Below are 24,913 nucleotides of genomic sequence, written 5' to 3' on the forward strand. Positions count from 1 at the left end.
CCTATAATATTGGTATCATACTGATGTTTTTGACAGCTTGGATATGATTGACAAGAAAACCTTCCCAGCAGATGGCTTGCAAAAAAGAAGAAGAAGAAAAGACTGCGAAGATATTTCATTTGCATCTGCTGGGAGAAACATTAAGGAACCTTTGCGCTTCCGTACCTATAGTATTGGTATCATACTGATGTTTTTGACAGCTTGGATATGATTGACAAAAAAAAACCTCCCAGCAGATGGCTTTAAAAAAAGAAGAAAGGACGGCAAAGACATTCCATCTGCATCTGTTGGGAGAAACATTAAGGAAGCTTCCTTACTGGTAGTAATGGTGTCCTACTGACATTTGCGACATCTTGGATATGATTGACAAGATATCCCACCCAGCAGATGGCTTGCCTACTGATGGCAAATCAATCATAGCCTTACAGGGCGGAAAGATCTTGAATTTGAACACAGTCTTCCATTTGCAAGGCCTTGGTGTAGTGCCCGGAAACCAGAATTAGAGTCCAGTACAGTCATGGCTTGAATAAGTAACCCACCAATAGCAAAATCATTTTACTCGGTTTTGTGAAAAAATGGAAATATGGAAGATTGAAAGCTGTCAGTTGACATTATCTCTAGTCTAACTTGTCATTTTGCTTTGTCTTACAGCCTGCCTTATTTCTAAAAATCAGACAAGGTTGAAGTTCACACAAATTGAGCCAAAACTACGTATACACATCTGCTTGGAAATTGGGCATCCTCGCTTTGCTACTACCATATTCGATAATGTATGTAGTCTTTCTTATCTGACATAATGTAATACCCTTAAATTCACTTTTGAATTTAATGTAATTTGTTTTCCAATCATTCTGTTGGACAGGGATTCATACAAATCCCAACATCACTAACGCAAACAATTTCCTATGCCTGCAATCATTATAATGTACAGTATCATAATTAGCAGGGCCTTTAAAAACACAATACCACCTGTCAATTATGTAACCCTTTCCGGTTTAACCCCGGCGACACTGATCATAAAAACGTGATACAACAAAGTGAAATAATCCCTTTCGCATTATAGAAACTGTCAATTTCCCAGTTTGGGCGATTGTAACAGACACTACCAATAAAATTTCCCAGTGAATTTCCGACGGCTCGGGCGATGTGGAAACTAGATACTACGGCTCTTTGCATACAAATGAGATCGGCGTGGAATCGCGTAGGAAATCGGGAAATGGTTGTGTGTATTTTCTATCGGAGATTTAAAATCAATCCCAGCACGTGTGGGTTTGAAGAAACTCTTGAGGGTGCCCCTCCCCTCCTGCACGTAACCGCCGATTCGGAGGAAACGGTTCACGCCGGATTTATGCCGCCCAGTATGCCTGCAAAGCAAACCCTGGGATGTCCATTCCTTAATCCTTTTTCGCTGCGGTTTTATGCAAAGATGAGACCACATGAACATAAGGAAGGATTCGTACCGTTTGTCCAGACATGAGACCCACTCGGCCACCATTTTCGCGCGCTCTCTTCTTCCCCTCTCGCTCCGTCCGTCCCAGGCTCCTCCTGCGGGAGAATGCGGCCTCCAGCCCCGCCCGTGGCTCTACTCGTGTCCGGACCGACCGGCGGGTGGAATCACGGGGTCTACCTGCGGCGGTTTCGGCGCTTTGAGCCGACAGGATTTTCGGACGGTGTCCGGCCACCGGCTGCATCCACAGGCGTCTGCAGTTGCTGGGGTGGCAGATGGCGAAGTGACATCACTACACAGGGACAAACCGTTAATAAGCTCAGGGGATGCTACATCTTAGAATATCTTCCAATAGATCAATACCACCCATAAGAGGTTAATGTACACTCTTGCATTTATAAGCAGTCAAATCAGAGAGACAGAAAATAAGCTATTTTGATTTGGATATGCTGTGGTTGCAAGAATTTAGGCGTATAAAAGATCCAACCAATACGTATAATGAATTATCCCTGAAATTGTCTTGTCTGGACCAACCATGTTTGCGGACTTTCACTTTTAAATCCTCATTTGGCGGGATTTTCTTTCTAAAGTTGAAAGAAATCTTATTTCGAAAATAAACCCTGAATTTGAATTAAAGTTAAATCCAACCTTTATATTTTGTTATTTCGAGGTGTTGAAATGGTAGAAATCGGGTTTATTGAGGAGAATTTCTTAGGAGAATTTGACAGGAAAATGACGTCCTTTTGAAGAGGCCGCAACCCACTTCCTTTCACTCTTCAGTATTGTAAAAATTCGCCAATCAGCGTGCGGTTCATATACTGACGGCTTATCTAGAAGACAATTTTCTATTGGTCGAGAAATCCATGGCACCTGTCAGCCAATCAGAGCCCAGTATTTATGGGCCGACCGTCCAAAATGGCCGCCGACTTGGTCATCAGCAACGTAAGACCGTAAAAAACACCGCATATGCTGGCGTTGTGCCCTCTAGAAGGAGCTCTTTAGACATGCAAAGGAAAATGGTACGTATCCTTAACGTTTTGGCAAATTTTAAGGGCTTTTGGGTGTCGATTTTGAGTCACAGGGACGAAAATAGGGCGAGTGTCACTACCCGTTTCCGTACTTGCCCCTTGTGACATATCGTCAGATTTTGATTTTTCTCGGATCGACTGAAATTCCTTCTCGCGTTTGACAGCTGAAAGGAACGATCTAACAGTGAAACGAAGATCTTTCCTTGCCGACATCCGCCCTATTCTAGTCGCCCTGTTGTTTGTATTGTTCAAATCGCCGAGCTTACGAAAGAGGGCTCCGTTAGAAAACGTTCCTGTTAGTAGGTTGACCGTACAAGGTCGAGGGAGGGTCACTTGGTAATTATTTTCCTAGATTATATTTCAGTGTTGTGTCTCCGACGCCGTTTGTATATGACTGCTGCCGTATGTCTGCAAGTGTCGGGTTACCTTACACTGTATCAATACGTCACGAATTAGGATCCCAGTAGAACAAGGTATATAACTCGATTTTGAGACGCTGAAAAATGATGAGAGGTTTAGCATTTAGTTCACATCATGATTAAGATATTTAGTACTAAAATATTTAGTTGACACTTTACAGAAATGACATTTCATGGTGTCAGTCTATTCTTAAAGTCTAGAATTTCATCGAAATGTCACATATTATGGTACACATAACATTCTAAAGAGAACGCTTAGAATCTTGACTTTGAAACCATTGAATACGATGAGAAGTATTCCATTGATTTAGTTCACACTTTAAAGAAATGAAAATTTGTGTAGTGAGTCTATTTTTAAAGTCTAGAATTTCATTCAGTTGCCACTACATAAGAGTACACTTCTTCGGTTACTGTGTGAGTAGAAGTTGCATGGGCTCCCTTGGAAATCAGTGAGTTACTCAGGGGGGTCACCCAAAAAATTTATAAATTAGATAATGAAAACTGCATGTATGTTGGTAGATTTATTTGATTATTAATTTTCTGTCATGATGGCTGAGATTCTATCCTCACAAAAATATACAAATAAAACATCATGTGACAGGAAGAACCATTGAGTGACATAATTCTTAGAAATACTTGTGGACTGTGAAGTATCAAATCAAATGACTTTTTATTATTAAGCAACGGTTTAACGTAGGCTCACTGTGAATAAAGAACTACTGCGAATTTGTCATTATTTACAGTACCAGTCATGTTACGGTATGAAATGAGCAATAAAGGATATACAAGGATCCTGCTTAAATTCGAGGTTGTGAATTTGAATGGTGTGATGTTACCACATGTAGCCGCTATTACTAGTACACAGTTATGGGATGGCTTGTTAGTCCATTGTAACTAAGCCACACACTTTCGGGTGTCTTTGACGAAAGCAAATTTTATGTTCTTTTTGCTTGCATAATGTCATTGTATCCTATGTGGGTTCTTGTGGCGTAACGGTTAAGGTGTTTGGCCCAGAACCCAGAGGTCCTGTGTTCAAATCCTGTCATGTCACCGATCTTGTGCCCTTGTGAAAGGCACACTACATGACATTCCTCATTCCACTCAGGTGTAAAAATGGGTACCTGACTTTGGTTGGGGAGGTAAAATGCAACTTGGAAGGAGAGGGATGGGCTCAACCTTCCAATACTGCCGTGCCCTATAGCTAGACACAGTGGATAACAACACACTGCCCCTACAGCCTCAAAAAGGCTATGGGACTAACTTTACGTTTTATCCTCCTGCGTGAGTTTTTGATATCCTCTACCAGGCCCTGCGGATGGCAAAATAGTAGAAATTGACCAAATAGATAATATGCTTTAAGGGAGTCTGCTACGGAGAGAGGGTCCAATATGCCATCCTAAGATTCTGCGCCTGCAATTAGTGCAAATGAACCCCTCGATGGCCAAACTCCCCTGGCAAATATTCTCCCTATAGCCGGCACAGTCAGTCTGGTAGAGACTAAGTTTTTCTGTGGCGTGGGGAAAAAAGTGTCGGGAATGTACATTATAACTTTGTGTATCTTGTTTCCAGGGGGACAGTTCATTATCGACTGTTGCGTGGGGAGGGTTGGCGCTGGTGCTGTTTGTGGGGACGTTCGGACCGTTTGGCGGAGTCTTCCTGTTTCTGTACCTGATTTGCTTCCTGGTGGGGTGAGTACAAAAACATAAGCTTAAGACGCGGATCTCATAGGCAATATGCCTCCTATCCGAACACGTTGTTATGTTATGTTATACATGTACATTCTTAGACCATAGACTGACAATTGTGAGCAATAATTCATCAAGAGGTAAAGGCAAAAATAGAGCATTTGGAGCAGGGCCAGATTTTTTTTTCCATCACACTCATCATTTTGAAGCCGATGTTGATTTTCGTCGTTAAATCTTGTTGACTAATCTAAGCTTACAATTTCATGTCATGAAGTTCTGATTTTTGGACGGACGGGGTGAAATTTTTGTCCGTCCCAACAAGCAACTTTCCGTCCTGGAACAGAGGGATGGGTCCTGGGGAAAAGCCAGGCTGACAGTAACTGAGTCAGTGTCTGACTGTGTTTGCTCTGTGATGTGTGAAACTGTGAGCAATACACATATAACATTTACATTGTGTAAACCAAAGAAAATTCCCCCTCTGATTCTGTTTTCATGTTGACTTTCCATTTATGCATTACCTTTTAATCCAAAAACCAACCAATTAAATTGGTATATCTTTAACAGCAATTAATGGGGATTGTTTTATCCATAGAAAATCTTTACGGCTTCAGAGCCCTAAAGTGAATAGAAATTGAAGTGATCCCCACCGTGTCTTGTTCTTGTAAGTTGTTCAACATAACATAATAAGTTTATTTCTTGGTATCATGTTGTTGATATATCGCTACTGTATGGTAAATGATTAACTATGAAGTGTTTTGTTCACACCATTGAATAGCGATCCTGAAAAAAATCAGTTTTAATATGTATGTACAGCTCTCAAAGTTACTGTAACCGAAATCACACATAATATTTTTTACTGTATTCTTGAATTGGTTAGGGTGGAAAGGGCTATGGTTCCAATTTGCACTATTCCAAAATGCAATAAAAAACTGTAAATACCAGAAATTGTTGAGCAAATGAACATGGACGTCAAACATGTAACATTTACATAACATGGGAATGCTACTTAAACCACACACTAAAGGCAAATATAGAATTCAGCTGTTTCGATGTGCATTTCCTTATTTGGTGAAAGCAAGAACTGCAAAGAACAGGACACCTTTTGTTCTGTGCACCTACCTGTGACGCAGGTTCCTGTATGTGCTTACACGACTGTGTAACAAGACCATAACTCTCACTAATCCTTACGTCCTTTGAAAGACATATTTGGTAGCATGAAATAAAACCATGACAAAGGTGCTCGTGTAATTTTCAAAGGACAAAATATGATGCTTGTTCGATTCGTGTGTGCGTAGAGGTGTGATATTGTATTACAGCCCAGGTACTTGTACAATGCAGTGACTTTTAAGAATACACAGGTGACCTATATAGCCATATACTGGTAGCCAACTGGGTTTTATGAGCCTTCCAGGTTGTCTTATACATGTAGTTGGTGCAAATGTATTTTCTCTGTAAGAAAGCCATAAAAGCTTATATACCAGCAAGTAATGTAATATGTGCAATTGATAGTAGTTATTTCTTAGAAGCAACAAAAAAGCATGATGTAAACCTTAAGTTTAACAATTTCTATGCAATAGTTTCAATTTGTTTTTAAATTTACAGACTAGAAATATTCAGGCTTGTTACAATCAATCAGTCAGTCACATATTTTAAACGCTGCATACCAGGGGGTATCCAATAAAAGGCTCACCGAAAAATTAACTCAAGTTAGTTCATTGAGAAAAATTGATCCCAATTTGTATGATGATGTGTTTATGAAGATGAAGTTCTGAAAATTGTTGATTATTGAATTACAGTCCAATCTGTACAGACTATGTATAATTTGCAAGGAAAGATGCACTGATCATTAGATTGAGTTGCATTCATTTACAATGTACATGTAGACAACAAATTCATCAACTAATATTTAGAACCAAGCTTTATTGCTTAAGCTACATTATAAAAACAAGGACTTCATTTATAAGGCAATCAATGGCTGTCACTCTATACGTGTAGGTCGCAGAAGCGTTTACTGTGACTGTGTTGTTTACAGACCAACAGAAAGCAGGAAGCTGTGTGTGTACATGTAGCTTCCTTCAGCCATGATATTTGTTTAGACAAATGTAGGTCCGGTTAAGGTGGGATTTTGGCATGGAGAATTTCTGTTGTGTCCAGATAGAGATTAGAGAATAAAGTAGTAAAAACACATATTCCTACTGTACTGTAATGAGCTGAATTTAAAATTGCAAGGAATTTGAACTTGAAGCAGATTGATGAGGTCTTGTTATGCTTAATTCTTAAAGACCATTATGTAATATTCATGACTGATGAGCTTCCTTTTTTAGCAAAACAAATGAAATTGAATTTGGTCATTTGTCAAACAGAACGCCGTATTCTGTCATTAACTACAAATACTTTAAGCTCCGAGTATTAGAATAAAAGAATGACAAATGTTGGAACCTTTAATTTCATAATGGGCTTCAGCTGTGGGAGATAATCACTGCTGGATTAAAAGACGTTCTATGTATTTCACTCCAAGGGAGTGATGTATTATTTTGGGACTGTACACTTATGTGTGTATCTGGGTGTATGTATGCAAATGTGTGTGTCTTTAAACGTGTACTACATTCTTTATTCTTTATTAAAAATTGCAACAAGACAATACATAGTGGAGCGCCAGGCAGCCAAGCTGATGTTGCGGACCACTTAACATTACAATTACATTGAAATACAACATGTACTACTAGTATGTGTGTCTATGTGTGTGTTTGTGTGCATGTGCCTGTGTGTGAGTTCGTCTGTGTGCTGTGTGTATATCTGTGACTTCGAATATACACAATGTAGCTGCAGTGCCATATACATGTATCCTCGAAATTGCTACATTGTACATTGTTTAAAATTTGTGGGACTGGACGGGTCACGAAGCAGTACGGTAATAAGGGGGTGAAGTCTGCCATCTCTGATTGTTGTTGTTTCTCTACAGGGCATTTGCAGTGCTGTACAGAAGAGGGAAGGAAGAGTCTGTTGTAGAGTTGCAGCACAGCTCGGCTAATAGACTGGAGAGGACCAACGAAGGAATACCAAAGGTACAGGACCAGGGGTTTATCTAAATCAGGAAAGAGGGCGCTGCGCCCTCTTGTTTCAGACCAGCGCCCCCTTGTCGAACTCAGATTTAAGCTTTCTATCCTGCATACAGCCTTTACTCAGCAATGGATTCTTCCATAAACACATACAATTCGGCCCCTCACCTGTGTGTGCTCCCTCTTATTCAATTTTTCTAGAAAAACCCCTGCAGGACTGTTACTAGATTTATGATGATCTGAGATCGCAAGACGTAAAGCTGCATGTGGGCCTAAATCCTTTGTTACAGATCTGAAGAAATGTCTGTAAAATCCCATTTCTCCATCCCACGGCCTGAGTCAAACTCAGGTTAAACATTTGTAGAATTTCTGATGCTTTAAAAGTATATGATAATAAAACCAAATCTGAGATCGTAAAACTTGAAGCTGCATGTGGAAATAAATCCTCTGCTACAGACAGAGTTGAGTTGAACACACATCACTGGAAATTCTACTTCTGAATTCCTTGCCTGTGAGTCAAACTGAGGTTAAAAGTTAACATTTGCTAAATCTATGATGATCTGAGATCGCAAAAGGTAAAGCTGTGCGTGGGTCTAAAGCTTCAGTTATAGAAAGATCTGAACAAACGTCAGTGGAAATCCCTCTTCTGAATTCCATAGCGCTGAGTTAATCTCAGCGTATACATTTTGTTTTATGATGCTATTGATATTTCTAGTCTAAAACCAAATTAGAGATCACCTAACATAAGCTGTGTGTAGGTCCAAATCCTCAAGAAAGGAGGATCTTAACAAACGTTGGTGTAAGATCCCTCTTCTCAATCCCACGGCCCTCAGTCAAACTCATGTTGTACATTTGTTAAAGATTATTGATGATGCTATAAAACCCAAATCAGAGATTACATGATATGAAACTGTGTGTAGGTTCAAATCCTTTAAGAAAGAAAGATATGAACAAACAGTGTAAAATTCCTTTTCTGAAACCCATATCCCTGAGTCAAACTCATGTTGTGCATTTGTTAAATTTATGATGCTATAAAAACCAAATCAAACCACATATAGCATGAAACTATGTGTACTTGCAAATCCTCAAGAAAGGAAGATCCAAACAAACATCGGTGTAAAATCCCTCCTCTGAATCCCACGGCCCCATTATCAGCGTGTTATCGCCTGCCGGTACTCTGATATATTCCTCCACCATCCCTCATCCACATTGGCTGTGACTGGTCCCATCATTTTGATGGGCAACAGACCCAGGATCATGTGTGTGGTGGGATGGGGGATTTATCAGCCTAGTCTGTCCCATTAGGACTCTTGGTCGTTACAACGTTACGGGATGTCCTTTGGCCACAAATTCCTGTAATGTGTTTTTTCCTAGCAGTCTGGGCCACAACAATTTAAATTGTTGGTTCTCAGTTTTGAGATATATGATCATTGAAATCTGTCCTCTATTGATTCAAAATGTCTGACACCCAAGAAAATATACTTCGGTAATCCAAATTTCAAGTATTGGCCGTTACATCCTTTTGGGATGTCCTTTGCCTACAACTTCCTGTAATGTATTTTTTCCTGACAATTTTGATTTGTTCTGGTTTAAAAAAAAAAAACATTGCAGAACTACTAAATCAAAACTGCAGTTTGTGCACAGAAGATGAGGCAGTATGGGTAAGGGGGTGAAGTCTGCCATTTCTGATTGTTGTTTGTTGTGTCCCTACAGCTAGTAGAGGAGGCACAGAAGTTGAGGCAGTACAAGACAGACAAGAGGCTGACAGGATCCAGTACTATAGATGAGCCACTCAGAGAGGTCAGTCTGTCTATCTGTTGATATGTCAGTCTGTCTGTGTTTTTTTTATTCAAGTCTCGAAATGTTGGGCGCATAAAAAATGTGCACCCAAAATTGGAGCTGTGCACCTAAATTTTGACCATGGGTGCACCAGTGTGTGCATGTGCGTGTGTGGTGTGTGTGTGTATGTGTATGGGTGTGCATGTGTGTTTGTGTGTTTAGTGTGTGTGTGTACCTGTGTGTGTGTGTGGTGTCTGTGTGAGTGTGCATGTGTTTGTGTTTGGGTCTGTGTGTGTGTGTGTGTCTCTGTCTGTGTGTCTATGTGTGTGTGTGTGTCTCTGTGTGAATGTGTCTGTGTGTTTTTCTTTTTTAGTTTCTTACTGAGTTGTGTATTCTCTCCCCTGCAGGTCCTGGACTACACGTTCGGCGACTACGTGCAGAACTGGTGTGTGAGCGTGTGTTAGCGTGTGTGTGTGTGTCTGTGTGTGTTTTGTTGTGAGTTTATGACCGATGTGTTCCCTCTCCCCTGCAGGTCCTGGACTACACGTTCCGCGACTACGTGCAGAACTGGTACCACGACAAGATCAGCGACGACGAGAGTTTCCTCCACGACCTCAGGCTCATGACCCAAAGAGTCATCATTGCTTTTGCTAACAAGTAAATCTTCATTCTACAACATTTCACTAACTTATGGTTCTTTTGATCTTTTCTAGCTAGTAATGATCATTATTAAGCCCCTATCACACAGTCAACATGCTTGGGCGTTATTTGTTGACTGTTCTTTTCTGTGTAATGGTATTATTGGTTACCGTAGCTCTCTATGGATTATACATGTACATAATAATACCAGCTCAATAAAGAACAGGAACCAGTCATGCCTTTAAGTACCAGAGTTGTCAACCCAGGATTGATGTACATGTGTTCCAACATTTGTATTGGAAAGAGTGGAACTCATTGTCATAAAGTACCGTAGGAGCATCATCACTAGATAGCTTTAAAGAATGCTTGCAGCTAGATGTGCAATGGTTAGGTGTGACATACAGGTCGTTCATACAGTGTAAAATAACCAGCTGCTGCCGTGCAGCGTGCCTGCAAGGCTCGTGTGCTGCAACGAAGAGCGGTTATACCAGCTATACAGATACAGATACATTGTTATCTTTGTGAGTTTCATGCTTACTGATACAACACCTCATCCCTGTTTGTGGTTTCCTCCAGATCCAAAGAAGTAGAATGGGTGCCATATTTCACCACCAGGCTGGTGGACGACTTTGCTTCTCATCTCAGACTCTTCAGGAAGGCTCAAGAAAAGGTGCTGAAGGCTGAGAAAAACCCAGGTAAACTTGGAACTAGCTTTAGATTGTACTTGTGTCTTAGGGCTGAGATAAATCCAGGTAAACTAGCCGTAAATCTACAGAAATCTTGGTGAACAAAATATGAAGAAGTTACTACTTGTCACCTCTGTTTAACTAGCAATTGTTATACAGTTGTTCTGTATCATTAGCTCTAATTTCAAGACAAAACTACATTAAAACCTGTACTAATGACTATCTCTGCCTAAGGACCATCAGCACCTGGCCATTGTGGCCACTTTTTTTGTGGTCCCTTAGATAATTTTCCCATTGACCAATAAGAATATCTGTCCATAGTGTCACCTGTCCACTGTGACCATTTTGTTCAAGTCCCTGTAGTGGTCATCTTAGATAGGTTGGACTGTATTTGAGTAAGAGAAAGGGTTTTGCTAATATAGACAGCTGGTGTCTTGGAATGTTGCTTAAGTCTTTCTGTATTTCTTAAGATGCGCACAAAACTTTATGTATGACTTGATTGCACAGATGGTACTCCGAGGCCGCAGGACGACCTTGAGAGCATCTTCTTTGACCTTGAGGCGGACATGGAAAAAACAATATGCCGAGATCTGATTTGTACATCAGACCAGAGAGAAATAGGTACCGTACCAAATCTTTTGTGCCCTTATTTCAGTAAAAAGGACTCTGTATCAACTATTCCTTATTCCTATTCAACGTAGGAGATGAGCACATGGTATACAGGTGTATAATGCATACAATGTAAGTCTTAGCACACTGAAGAAAGTGCCACCTGAAATCTTGCACTGCACTCAGTCAACGTAAAGTTGGTTGCTAGTTAGTTGTTTGTAAAACAAACCAGGATTCTTTAACATAAATGTGTTGTAATGCTCAATATTATCTCTATAAAGATCATCACTTTCTTGAAACAAAGACTAAGCTATGTATGAAATAATTCATGTGATATACAGTGCAACAGGTACAGTTTAACCCTTACTGTGCCGTGTTCCAGAATACCTGCAGGATCTGTCCGAGGTGCTACTTTATCTGCTGCTGCCACCAGAGGACTTCCACAACAAACCATTCAGGTTCATTGTCAGGGTCAGTATACTTGGTCTTCTAGTTAAGTTACAGTTTAAATCCTTCCTATACTATATGATGTATAAGGTTGTGCCCATCTCTGTTTCCTTAACACTTAGGCCACATGTTGTAGCACTAACAGTAGTGGGCTAGTCCACTTGTAGTTTTGTTTTCCTGAAGTGCAGAGTTCTATGTAAGCAGAGAAAGCAACATGTACTATTCTAAAAAAAGCAGTATTAGAAGATATTGGGATTTTAACAGTGACTGTCCCATTTACCGTCAGCTAGTCCACTGGTAGTTGTGTTTCCCTTATAAGTACTCAGTGCTAAGCAGATAAAACAGTATGTACTATTTGCAGAAAGTGTTAGCAGGAGGAATTTGAATTTCAACAGTCATGTTTATGTCTTTAGCGGAGTTTTCTTTGACTTTAACACATTTTTTGTCCCACCCTTCAGGAGATCCTGGTGAATGGAATGATCCTGCCGACCATCGGCACCTTCTCAGACCCAGACTACGTCAACCAGACCGCCGTGTGGCTGGTAAGGGCTTAAACAACGCAAAACAGTCACTCTGACTCTAATACCTCTTCCCTCATGACCTCAATGAAAAGCAACCTGCAGGCCGATTTGAGCTTGTCATAGATAAAGAAATGTTTATTTGTTTGAACTTTTTTCATGAGAAGCTCAGATTGACCTGCGGTCCACTTTTCATTGAGGTATTAAGGGAAGAGGTTAGGGTCAGACAAACTACAACTGTATATATCAAAATGTTAAAGACACAATAAGACAGATCTTGTCATTAAGTGTATAGAGAAGATATTCTTCTACTCGAGGTAGTCAGTTGTCCTAAAATGGGTACAACTTTCTATTACTACAAGGCTTGGTTTCCTTAGAATTAAATTATTCTCTTTTTACTGAAAATAATGATTCTGCTCTTACTGTGTTGTTTTGTTTTTGTTGGGTAAAAAACCCAGATATAGCACACTTCAAGTTTTTGTACTTTCTTCTGTCCAGATGTATCCTTCACTTGTAAACCTTGCCTTTTATTTTTGCTTAATGCTTGCTTGTTGTAGTTCTGTTCTTTGCTTCTGTGTTCTTTGCTTCTATGTTGGCTCTTTGGTAGGTTTTAAACTTGTTTTTTGAAACTATTGCACTAGACATTGTAGTCTACTTCTCTCATACATGTAGACTACATCTTTGTAAGAGAAATGAAGTGAAGTCTGCAAAAGAAGTGTATTTCTGTCTCGGATGCTGTAGTAAACTTCACGTAGTAGACTTTATTTCATTTCTCTTCAAACTCACGAAGCTAACTAGTCTAAGGGATAAGTAGACTACAATGTCTAGAAGACAGTTTCGAAAAACAAGTGTAAAGCGGACCTTTGCTGATCTGTTTTAAGTTCTTCTCTGTCGCTCTTGTTTTACACCTTCTTGTCTGTCTCTCTGTTTCTTCTTCTGTCCAGTCCCCAACAAAGACAGTCAGGCAACAAGATGACGCAACTTTTCAGGTCACAACCTTTCAGTTACACATGAAAACAACTGCAAGAATGCTTAAAGCATTATAAAGCTTGGATGTGTGCAACTGTGCATGTATTTTACTAGGAATCCTGACAAATGTTTTTCATCTTGAGCATACAATTTCAACAGTCTTGATACATTTAACCTGTACTAACGGCCACATTTGCCAAGACCACCTGGCCATCAATATACATTTTTGTACAGTCAAACCTGTACCAATGACCACCTTCGCACAAGGACCATATGAACACATTTTGTGGTGCTTTACATTGTTATTTCCATTTGCCCAAGCATTTATTTTAAAACTGTCTACATTGGCCACTGATCCATTGTGACCATTTTCTTCAAGTTCAAGTGCCTTGAGTAATCACGACAGACGATTTTATCTTTGCATGTTAAACAATTTTTGCATCCTTAACCTACATGTACATTGCATTTAGAGCACTTACAAAGTATCTCGTATTAATTTTGATCATCAATTTTTAGTCCAGTTAGAGATTACACGACATATATAGGGGCAGTCTCCAGTTTCAAAGCAAGATCTGGACTTTGATCCAATATGAACAAGGCATTCCCTGACTATAAAAGGCCATTTTTGGCTCAGTTAGAAGTGACCTAGATACACTACTGTTACAGCCACTTAAACATTTAGGTCAAACTATATGAGAGAGTGAGTCATGTCCCTTTGTATGTTCTAAGTGCATGTATGTTGCTCTGTCCTTTGATTGTCTATTGAGGCCATTGTGAATTCATGATTGTACGTACATGTATTTATAGGAATGTAGGTTGGATACAGGCTAGGGAGGATGAGTCAGAAAGAGTCATGATATGACTCATATATTTCACCAGTTTCCTTTATTTGTTTGTGAGTAATAAGGAAATACTTTCACAGCTGACAGACTTGGTGGCTGTATTTATCAAAAGATTTTCCCAAGTAAGATTATATTATTTAAAAAGTTTCCAGTCATTAGAATTTTTAACAGTGCCCAAAGCTAAACAAAATCACTTTTTTTCCTTGCACCAGTTAAGCTCACTGAAGAGCTATTCTTTCACTGGTTGTGACAGGGAAGAAAGATGCTATATGTAGCATATACAGTTTTAAAAGGTTCATTGTTCTGGGGAAATTCCACTAGCTCCACAAACATTTACCCTCAAACATGTGCTGAATATAGTCTAGCTGGATTATATGCAAAATTGGCAATAATCCTGTAACTCTCATCACATAAATGGTGAAAGATAAAGACACACGGTCATCATTTTGTTCCATTGTAATTTATCTGGATTATACGGACGTCCCAGACGTTGTAATCGCATTCCCAGAGGACTTCTGCTAAGAGCGCTGCGTGTGTATCATGCTCAAAATCTTTCCTGACAATTTGCCAAGGTGTTCCTGCCTGGGAAAGATGCCAATGTGTAGGAGGAACTCAGACTGAGTGTGTGAGATATATACATAGTATTGCGGTAGCCTAGTGGCTGGGTGTTTGGCCCATAACCCAGAGGTCCTGGGTTCAAGTCCCCTGACATGCCTTGTTGACGATGTGCCCTTGGGAAAGGCACTTATCACAAATTTCCTCACTTCACTCAGTTGAAAATGAGTACATGTATCGAGCTTCGGTTAGGGACGTCCCTTGGATAGGAAATTAAGAGAGCCACACTCATTGTTTGGGAGTCGATTGGTTTGTATTTCTGTTGTTAATTTCATTATTTTAAGCTAACAAAGATACATTTTCTTCAATTCCATGTCAGATTTTGGGATGGACAGGGTAAAATATTTTCCGTCCTAACAAGCAAATTTCCGTCCCGGGACGAAAGGATGGATCCTGGAGACAGCCCTGGTAGAGAATAACAGCAAACATAGCTGAAACATTTCATGTACCTCACGCATTCAGAGCCCACGACCTCTTGCCCTTCTCCTGCTTGATCACAGATAGAACCATAAGTGGCACCCGTTTTATCTCATCTTCTCTCTGAGCCCCTGAAAGTGCTCCGTTGATTCCTCCAAAGCTCTCAGTCTGCCGTGGGCAGTTGTGCAGCCTTGCGATGACATCTGCATGCTAAGTGTTGGCTGTGCTTGACATGGTTCACATTACAGGCTTGCATAGCAAAACCTTTGTTGGATCCATTGGCATGTGTGGTGGCCGCCATCTTGATTTTGTGACGTCACATTGTCGCCATACCATTTTATTGGGAGGGGTGTTTTTTGGGGTCGCTATCGTTCTCTCTATTTTTAACAAATCGCCACACAACTATCATACATTCAACTCAAATAAAGATTCAATACCAATTCATATTCAGAAAAAGACCCCGTAATCGTTAAACTAACATAGCAAACCTGAAGTATATGTAGCACAAATACTTAACTCTATAGTCTGCCATAGGCCATGTGAATTTGATTTGCTGGTTCATGGATTATTCTGAAAAAAATTCATTCTAAAGGAAAAGATCATCAAGAAAACAGGGTCAGAGGGGAAGTCTGTACCTTGGTACACACAGTTTCGGGGACTGAATATAGTCAGAATGAATGAATGAACTTTATTGCTCGACAGTTGTACATGGTACAATGTATGGCAACAATGACAAGACAATCAATACAATGAGTACTTAACTATTCTATTCTGAAAACTATATCTACAAGAATATGGGCGCAAATGGCGTACTGATATTAGTATTACTATACCTTTCTGTCTGTTACAATACATGCTCTCTTTTGCAAAGCATTACATATGTATTGGCCTAAGAACTTAGATATGGTGTCAGGGCATGACATAAGTAGATTAAAAATGTCTGTGTTTGTCAGATGCAAGTATTTTCCCCAGCCCTCTGTTTCCATTTTCCTCTTGCTAAAATTTTGATCTAAATCGAAGAGTAACTCAACTGTTCATTGAGTTAAATTGGTTTGAGGTTGCTATCTTTTTTGACTTACATGATTCCAACGGTTCAATGATTTGGTTTTGCAGATCAAGGATTCCTGTTTTGTGAACGAGGCATTCCTGACAGTCATCAAGTGTGGAGACGAGATCGGGGAGCTCGAGGCCGTTATGGAGAGGGTTGACGCTGAAATCGCCAAAACTAGAGCTAGAGACACAAGCGGGGACGGTAGGGGCATTTTTGCTGGATAGCTTGATAGAACGCTTGCAGCTAGATTTGCAAAAGCTAGTTGTGACAGGTTGTTAAGTGTAATATAACCAACTGCTGCCATGCCGCTTTCCTGCGAAGCTGGTGTGTTATGCCTAAGGGCGTTTATACCGGGTATACAGATATAGAATCTACTAAATGCAGCACCAGTAACCCCTCAGGTATGCATGCTTCAGATATCCAGGTGTTCAAGACATTTGCGAAGTACTCGATAATACATGTTTCAGTCTTATGGCACCCTGCGGAATTCCGAGTTGACTTTATCTCTGAAACAAGGCAATCTTTGAAACAATCGAGACACAACAATTATTTTTTAATTTACTTCATTCAGGGTACATGCAAGAACTGTGGTTCAAGCATTAGTTTTGCTGTTTTTGTCTTCTCTGCACAGATTCCGATACAAAACAGCAGCTGAACAGCTTGATGTTTGTAAAACAGCTGTGTGAGAGAAGGGTACAGCAACTCTACAGTGGGGACACTGACTCTCCTCCTGTGGTAAGTACACAGGTCACGGTCCAATTCTTGGATAGACGTTGTGTCCGTTGGAAAGGCCCTTTACACAACTGTCCTCCCTCCGACCAGGTGTGAAATTGGGTACCTGACTTTGGTTGAGTATTCAAAAGACAGTGGAAGGAGAGGGATGGACTCTGCCTTCCAATAACCTAAACACAGACACCTAGACACGGTGGATTAACAATTCACTGCCTCTACTGCCTCAAAAGGGCTATGGGATAACCTACATGTACCTTTTAAGAATAGAATAGCTGTCCAAGTGCTCAATTATTGGTTTGATATTTTTTTATTTGTTGAGTGTATTCTTCTGACTGTTAAACTGTTTCCCTCCCTACAGGACACGGATGAAATTGGGGGGATTCGGGAGGGCTGGCTGTACCAGTTGCCACTAGATGTTGCATTAATTAACAACGTAGCCTTGTCATACTTCATAGGTAAGAACTGTATAAAATACATTTTTGCACTTTATCTCTAAAGCCCCTGTCACACATAGCTGATCATGGCCTCCATAGAGTGAACTGGAGCTAGAATAGGATGGATTCCTGGCTACTCCCAACCCAGTGCCAACCTTGGTTGAGAGTAAAGTTGTGGGAATGTGTGACAGGGGCTTTATTGTTCTTTATATGCTCAGTAAATTGCTAGTATACAAGCCTACACCTCTTTGCTAATTAACGGACTTGTCCGTGGTGCTGAATTGCGGTAGTTGTTAATTTGCTGTTTTCATGGTACTGAAAAGCTATTTTTACAGCACTATTAAAAGAGGGTTTGTTTTAACTTGATAAAACCAGTGATATCACTTGCATATGTCTTGAGTTACTCTCTTTTAGCCCACAGCAGTTTGAAAATGTGGGTTCTCGGATTTAAGATATATGATGCTGATTGTAAAATCGACATGAGAAGAGGGTTGAGGAGAAAGGCTGCACCTTGGTTCACACAGTTTCAGGGAGTGAATATACATTATGTAGTAGTCAGATTCAAATTGTCTTGAAGCCCTCTGTTTTCATGTTGCTGAACTTTTACTTTACAGTATCAGGTAGCCAAGAAAGTGAATTTTTGTTGTCTTTTTGCCATAAATTTAACTCATTGAAGTAGAGTGCTCTTTACCTCCATGAAAAATGGAGGAATTGTGTGTGTTTGTGTTGTCGAATATTTGTAGTCAGCATAGCTGAAGAATGACTGAATGGATTACAGTGATAGTTGGTATGTGGGTAGGTGTTGGGAAGACAAAGATCAAGTTTTAGCCCCCTGGTTTGTGACCTTGTTTCTACAGCAGAACTTCCGATTTTTGTATTTTTTGTCCTGGACATGCTGTGGTCTTGTTTTAACTGTGTCTTTTCTTCTTCGACAGATTTTTTAACGGCGAGTGGTCGCCAAGGCTACGTGTTCTTCTGGCTGACCGTCGAGGGTTTCCGAGTCTCGGCGACGATGCAGATCCAGAACAACACTCGGGGGCCGGATTATGAGATGCTCAGGGCAGCCGCGCTCAACATTTATGAGCAGTACCTCTCAGAAAAGGTAGGAACAATCAAGGCTTTGTTCATTCATTCAGACCCTTGTAGTGCCTAGTGGCACATAGGGCAGCAAGTTTCCTTGCTGTTTCAGTAGCAGGGTATATTTTTACGGGGAGGGGTTTCTACTCCTTCCCTTTAATGTGCTTTAGAAACCCTCTCGAAGATGGAACCCTCATTTTATCCATCAAAAAATGGATGCAGCTCAAACTTAGATTTCCTGTCCAGGATTGAACCAGGGTCTCCCAGTTGGCATCTAATTGGAACCAGGAGCTCAACTGTGAGGCTGCTACCAGTTGAGCTACAGGGACATACATGTACCTAATTTATCTTATACAAGAGCAGTCCTGTTAATGTCCTGCATTTGGTACTTAGACATGGCCTATAAAGCTTGGTATGCTGCAACTACTTCTTTTAAAGATCAAGTCTAACATTTACGGTAGACTGCATTTGTCTGTCCAACATGTAATTTTCCTGAAACTATATATATGTGCTCACTTGACTTTTCTAGGATTATAAACACTCACTTTCAGTCTTGTCCATTTATGCCTCAACATTGTCCCTTTCCCAATGACGTTACAAAATGATGTATTTTTCTATAATTTCAGGCCTCCCCCAGAGTGAAGCTGGATGACAGCCTAGTCAAGTCTATCTACAACACAATAATCAAGGACACACCGTCAGCTGGCATATTTGATGAAGCTCAGAAAAGGGTAATGTTTGAATTTTGTTTCTAGATATTTCTGGTTAAAACACAAAAGTTAAATTTAAAGGAACTAATAGCATACGCCAAAAGAATTCCTCAAGCAACTGGATAACCAACTAGATGAAATTTTATCCAGTTGCTTGAGTTATTGATTTTGGTGTACATGAATCTTATTACCTGGACGTTTAACCTTAATCAATGAACTAGTAGCATGTTGTTGAGATTTGGTTATTCTCATTCTAGTTCTATAAAAGTCCAAGTTTACCAATATATGAATTGATGTACACATAGGTACATGAAGGTACAATTTGATGTACATATCATAGATTGTTATGATGATATCAAGATGTACTTCCTTGTCTTAACTTTTACTTACAATTACTGGTACTTATTGACAAGTGTAGACTCTGCCTCATGTTATAATAACATCCTGAATGCTCCAATGTTGGCTGTTTATTTCCTAGGTATTTACCATTCTGCAAGAGGACAAGTTTTACCCTGCTTTCAAGCGATCGCCTGCCTACGTGAAGCTTTTGGCAGAGCTCGAACTTCTCAAGGACCCGGAGGTTGGGCCAGACCCGGAGGAGGGCATCGAAGGTAAACATAAACACAAGGAACAAACAAACAAGCAAACACCTTCACATACATTTGTTGCATAGTGAACTTCAAATTTGCATATTGAATTTTGCATATTTGGGACATCTCAGAGCTGGAACTACTCAATGATGTAGAGGTAAAGCCAGACAGAAAAATGTATCAAAGGTAGACATAAACACAATAAAGAAATAAACACCTGTTATTTAATTTGCATATTGAAATTTGCATATTTGGGACATCTCAGAGCTGGAACATCACATCACAGGCCCTGGTACAATAGAACAAACCCACAAGTTAATACAAATATCACAAATACAAATATCACAAAGAAACCTTCCACATACACTTACAAAACGTGTACTTAAATGATATGTAGCATTAGCTTTTGCATATTTGGGACATCCTGGGTACATACTTTGCATGCAACCTACCTACAATGCACTTATCATACCTTATGTTCTAACTTAACAACCTGGTTGGTGGCTTGGCATGTGGAATGATTTGCATGCAATTCTCCAAATATGGTTGTTCACATTTAATAATGCAATCATTCATTTTTTGTTGCTTGTGTTGAGATTTTTTTTAATGTTCCACTAACTCAAAGGCACTCACAATGATTTGCATTGTTTTTGCATTTGCTGATCTGCGTGCTACAATTCTTTCAACAGCAACACTAGGCAAAAATAGTAAGTTGGGACATTTGCCATATCTAACGCCCGTTCTCATTTAAATGTACACATTTTGTAACTTCCGTTACTGTTTGAAGTAAGACGTTCCTGCCATTAAGATATGCCACATATAAGGTGACAAACGCCAGAAAAGTTTTAAGTCGCATGAAAACGACAGTTTGGCACCTTATATGTGGCATATCTTATTCTTAATGTCAGGAATGTCTTACTTCAAACAGTAACGGAAGTTACAAAATGTGTACATCTAAATGAGAACGAACGCTAACTCTGCCAATCAACAACTTAATTGCTGATGTCATACAATCCTGACAATCATACTTCCCTCTACACTAATCTATAATTCTAGTTTCAATCTTAGCAGAAAATGAAGAAAATTATCCAATCTATCAAAGTTACACCTAGCATGCTATGAAAATGATCAAGTGATTCCTGTCCTCAGTGTTTAATTTGTTATTGTATGAAAGAGGGTGCTCCTTTTGACTCTCCCATGTCCAAGTTCTGTAGACTGATGTTCATACCAATGGAAAATATTTCAATATTGTGTACAATATTTCAAACTATGCAAATGTGTGCCTGGGGCTAGAAATAAGGTTACAGCACTATAGCCATACCTAAATCATTACTGAACAAATATTACCAGACTACATTATTACCAAATATTACCAAAATTTGTTTCTCAAGCATACAGATAGAGATTTAAAATTTTGTCGATTTTGAAATCGAGTGAATCAAATGCTTTTATAACTTATTTTGTGAACCTCCATTAAAAAGCATAAATTTCATTATTTCATAAACAAAACATAATTTCTTGCTTCTTTGTTATGAACAACCATGAACCCAAACAAAAAGTTGAGAGATCAGGAGGTCATGTAGAAAGTCGGAACTTGGATTAGATAAGGCAAGGGATTAGCCTCTAAGCCGTGTCAGGTCAAAACAGCAGGAAATGTGTTCGTACACAAGCTTGAAATGGCCAACCACTAGCTGCAATTTTGCAGTTAGGTTTTTGAGATTGCACAAAGAATTTTAACTATTTGCAATTTGGCAAGCTAAAAAGCACAGACACTGAGTCATAAATCACATATAGCAGAAAAGAAATAAATTCATTTCAAGTCCAGACATGTACATATATATTTACAAAAAATGTGTGCCAGGGATTTGGAAACACAGTCACTGTACTGCAGTAGCCATACCTTTGTACCTATCATATTCCTTCCTAAAAAATTATTTTAAATTAAAGAGTTGTAGTATTTTGAGTTGAATCTTAAAGATTCCCCTCTCCATCTCTTGAGCACTACATTGGAGGTTTAAGATAATAAAATCAAGTTAACCAAATGCCTATATTTATAAACCTATTTCTTGCTCAATGTTAGAAAAGAGATACTCAAAATGACCGTGAACTCAAACAAAAAGTTGAAAGACCATGTAGAGGGCAACGGACTATGCGTCTAAGCCGTGTTGAATCAAAACACCAGGACATCCGCTAACTGAACTTTCCAGCATACTCCTAATATCACTGCTTAATGCCTTCAACATTCCATAAACCTTACACGTGCGTCATTGCGAGCATGTTTATTTATTGGTCCTGTAGATATTCCAATCTGTAGCCTCTCAAAAGGTTTGTTTTGTTTCAATTCAGCCTGATGTTTTTACCCTCCATGTGTACATGTGTGTATGAGTGCTGTATCGCGCAGGACAGGTGCTGGCCCGCAAGACCAAGTTGATTTGATGATATGGATGACATCCGCGCGTGCATCAATTTTTGTCCCTTTCTCCCCCCAAAAGTTTTCGACCATACTTTTAATCATACAAGCCAGTCGCAACAGAAGCAAAGATATGCTGTGAGGCCATTTTGATTTGATTATACAGATGACATCACTTTTCATCCGCTACCAAAAAAAGGGAATTTTCGACCTTAATGTAAATCTTACAAGACAGCTGCAAAATGAGCAATGCTGTAAATCACAACAACAACAACAAAAATTTGAAAAATGGATACGTTGATGAAGGTTAGACATCCAGGTAATAAGATACGCCAAAAATAATTACTCAAGCAACTGGATAAGATTTTGAAACAGTCATTTTTTGACATTTCAGACAGTATCCACTGTCTTTCGTCAGTGACTAACGATATGAAAAATGGATACTAATGTTGCATAGTGTCAGTTCCAAAGTCAATCAACATACCATACTCTGTGTGTTTGTTCAACCTTCCTGATCATTTAGATGTTGTAATGAAGGCAACTTTTATTTTTGCCTAACTTTTGTTCTTACACACGCTCGCGTCAGTTTTGGGGTACCCAGAGGATGTCATCCATATAATGGAATCAACATGGCCTCAAATGTACATGTGTATTTGTGTATAACCAACAGGGAATCATTTTGCTGTGTGACTCAGTTCTCTGTCCTGTGTTTTCCAGCTCTTGAAGGATCAGGATCATGGTTGCTAGTAAGTCTGAAACATTTTGATATGCTTTCAATTTGATATACTATTATTAATGATACTATGAAATATGATAGAAAATAATTTTAAAAAGAATACTTTTCATGTAGATTAGAAAAAGTCCTTAATGTTAGTGAAGCATTGTGAAAGTCCAACCAAAGGTGCACAAATTAGCCAAGTATGCAGTTTTCATACAATCCTCTTGTTGGTGATCTTTATCTTTGCCTGTTGCAATGTACGTTCCATGTTGTACCAGTACAACCAATTAGCCAAGCACTCACTGTACAGTATCAGTGCATATGGCATGTATTTATTTACTGTATTGAGCAACATAGAGATAACTTAACACCTTGCCTATGCATACATGTAGCACATATACATTTACAATCCATTATGTAGATGCACTCTGCCAATTCTGGGTATGAGTTATACATGTACATGTACATATAAAATAGTCATGTACATAAACTGAACATCCCTAAGGCAAACACACTGAGATTCAGTAACTCTCCGATACCGTACATGACGAGATTGCTAAACCAGTATGATTACTAGTAATATATTCTGCGCCATATATGTGAATGTTACCAACATTTGTGTAAAATGATATTGTCTACCATTTGTATATATATATCGGTTTTTAGATACGTATGAGATTAATCGATTATCTGTATGCTGACCGGATTGAAACTTTTTTGTACATTGGTTTTTAATTCAGTGTTCTTTCATCTGCGACAAACCAATAAAAGACATCTTGTATCTTGTACATGTACTAGAAAATTGATATGTTTTTACCTGTCTCCTGTACAGAGCCCAATCAGAGAGGACCAGATCAAGCTCACTGCCAAAATCATGCAGACAGGTCAGGGTTTTGTTTCTTTTGTGCCATATATAGGATAATAACAAAAGAAACAAATCTTATTTGTTGTAGGAATTTTTAAGAAGCATGGGAAGCAGTACACTCTTAACGCCATCAACAGAAGGAAAGCGATAGGGTTAGATAGATACTAATTAATATATTAAAATACAGAAAGGTTAAAGAACCGACTGTTTTTTCTTCAGGAATTTGTAAGGAGCATGGGAAGCAGTATGCGCTGTATGCCATCAGTGTGGTGAAAACACCTTAAGTTTGTTTCAGCAACACCAGGCCTGTCTTCAGGAACTGTCCTGCTGTGCATCGATGTACAAACTGCCATAGGATACTAACAGATTAATGAAACGACTTGGTTTTGTAGGAATTTGTATGGAGCATGAGAAGCTGTACGCCATAAACGTGAAGTTAGGGTTAGGATTAGATAGATAAAAATGAGATACAATAAGGTTAAAGAACCGACTTGTTTTCTGTAGGAATTTGTAAGGAGCATGGCAAGCAGTACGCTCTACACGCTGTCTCCAGGAGCCGTCCCGCTGTGCGTTGATGTACAAACTGCCATAGGACACTAGCAGATAAAAATTTAAAGAAACAAATTCTGTTTTCTGTAGAAATTTGTAAGGAGCATGGGAAGCAGTATGCGCTGTACACCATCAACGTGAGGAAAACACCGTTGTTTTAGCAAGGACAGGGACTCCAGGGACAGAAATTTGCTGTGTATATAAAGTACAAACTGCCATAAGATAAAAGAAGCAAATTCTGTTTTTTCTGTAGGAATTTGTAAGGAGCACGGGAAGCAGTATGCGCTGTACGCAATCAGCGTGGTGAAAGGGTTAGGGCGGGTGTTTGTTACTGTTGAACGAATAAGTAAGATACTGAAAGGTTAAAGAAACAAGTTTTATTTGTTGTAGGAATTTGTAAGGAGCACGGGAAGCAGTACGCGCTGTACGCCATCAGTGTGGTGAAGGAGACGCCGATCGAGGAGGAGGTGTGGGACACGTTCCGCAGGTACAGCGACTTCCACGACCTTCACATGAGGCTCAAGGACAAGGTACTGTCTATTTGTGTGTGTGTGTTTGTTTGTGTTATTTGTGGTCACAATTTCTTTGGTGGTCAAAATTCCTTTTGAAACTAAAATG

General features: G+C 39.5%; 2 protein-coding genes across 6 annotated transcripts in view; one reads left to right on the forward strand and one right to left on the reverse strand.

The window, feature by feature from the left end:
• Nucleotides 1-1,735, reverse strand: part of LOC136446923 (rap guanine nucleotide exchange factor 4-like) — a 99,407-nt gene extending 97,672 nt beyond the window's left edge. For all 3 annotated transcript variants that reach the window (XM_066445578.1, XM_066445577.1, XM_066445576.1), the window contains exon 1: nt 1,461-1,735. In XM_066445578.1, the coding sequence (XP_066301675.1) occupies nt 1,461-1,495 (35 nt within the window). In that variant the 5' untranslated portion in view covers nt 1,496-1,735. The remainder of the gene's footprint in view (nt 1-1,460) is intronic.
• A 612-nt stretch (nt 1,736-2,347) lies between these two features.
• LOC136446780 (sorting nexin-13-like) overlaps nt 2,348-24,913 on the forward strand; it is a 29,780-nt gene continuing 7,214 nt past the window's right edge. The window contains exons 1-20 of one of the 3 annotated variants that reach the window (XM_066445342.1): nt 2,348-2,466; nt 4,464-4,582; nt 7,542-7,644; nt 9,352-9,438; nt 9,950-10,074; nt 10,633-10,751; nt 11,250-11,363; nt 11,734-11,822; nt 12,257-12,340; nt 13,261-13,305; nt 16,273-16,411; nt 16,842-16,945; nt 17,301-17,397; nt 18,312-18,478; nt 19,080-19,184; nt 19,642-19,774; nt 20,443-20,460; nt 22,881-22,909; nt 23,714-23,765; nt 24,686-24,825. In XM_066445342.1, coding sequence (XP_066301439.1) covers nt 2,452-2,466; nt 4,464-4,582; nt 7,542-7,644; nt 9,352-9,438; nt 9,950-10,074; nt 10,633-10,751; nt 11,250-11,363; nt 11,734-11,822; nt 12,257-12,340; nt 13,261-13,305; nt 16,273-16,411; nt 16,842-16,945; nt 17,301-17,397; nt 18,312-18,478; nt 19,080-19,184; nt 19,642-19,774; nt 20,443-20,460; nt 22,881-22,909; nt 23,714-23,765; nt 24,686-24,825 — 1,884 coding nt within the window. In that variant the 5' untranslated portion in view covers nt 2,348-2,451. The remainder of the gene's footprint in view (nt 2,467-4,463; nt 4,583-7,541; nt 7,645-9,351; nt 9,439-9,949; nt 10,075-10,632; nt 10,752-11,249; nt 11,364-11,733; nt 11,823-12,256; nt 12,341-13,260; nt 13,306-16,272; nt 16,412-16,841; nt 16,946-17,300; nt 17,398-18,311; nt 18,479-19,079; nt 19,185-19,641; nt 19,775-20,442; nt 20,461-22,880; nt 22,910-23,713; nt 23,766-24,685; nt 24,826-24,913) is intronic. The other 2 variants (XM_066445343.1, XM_066445344.1) reach the window with 2 other exon arrangements.

Source organism: Branchiostoma lanceolatum, chromosome 13, assembly GCF_035083965.1.
Source record: "Branchiostoma lanceolatum isolate klBraLanc5 chromosome 13, klBraLanc5.hap2, whole genome shotgun sequence".
Classification (NCBI taxonomy): Eukaryota; Metazoa; Chordata; class Leptocardii; order Amphioxiformes; family Branchiostomatidae; genus Branchiostoma; species Branchiostoma lanceolatum.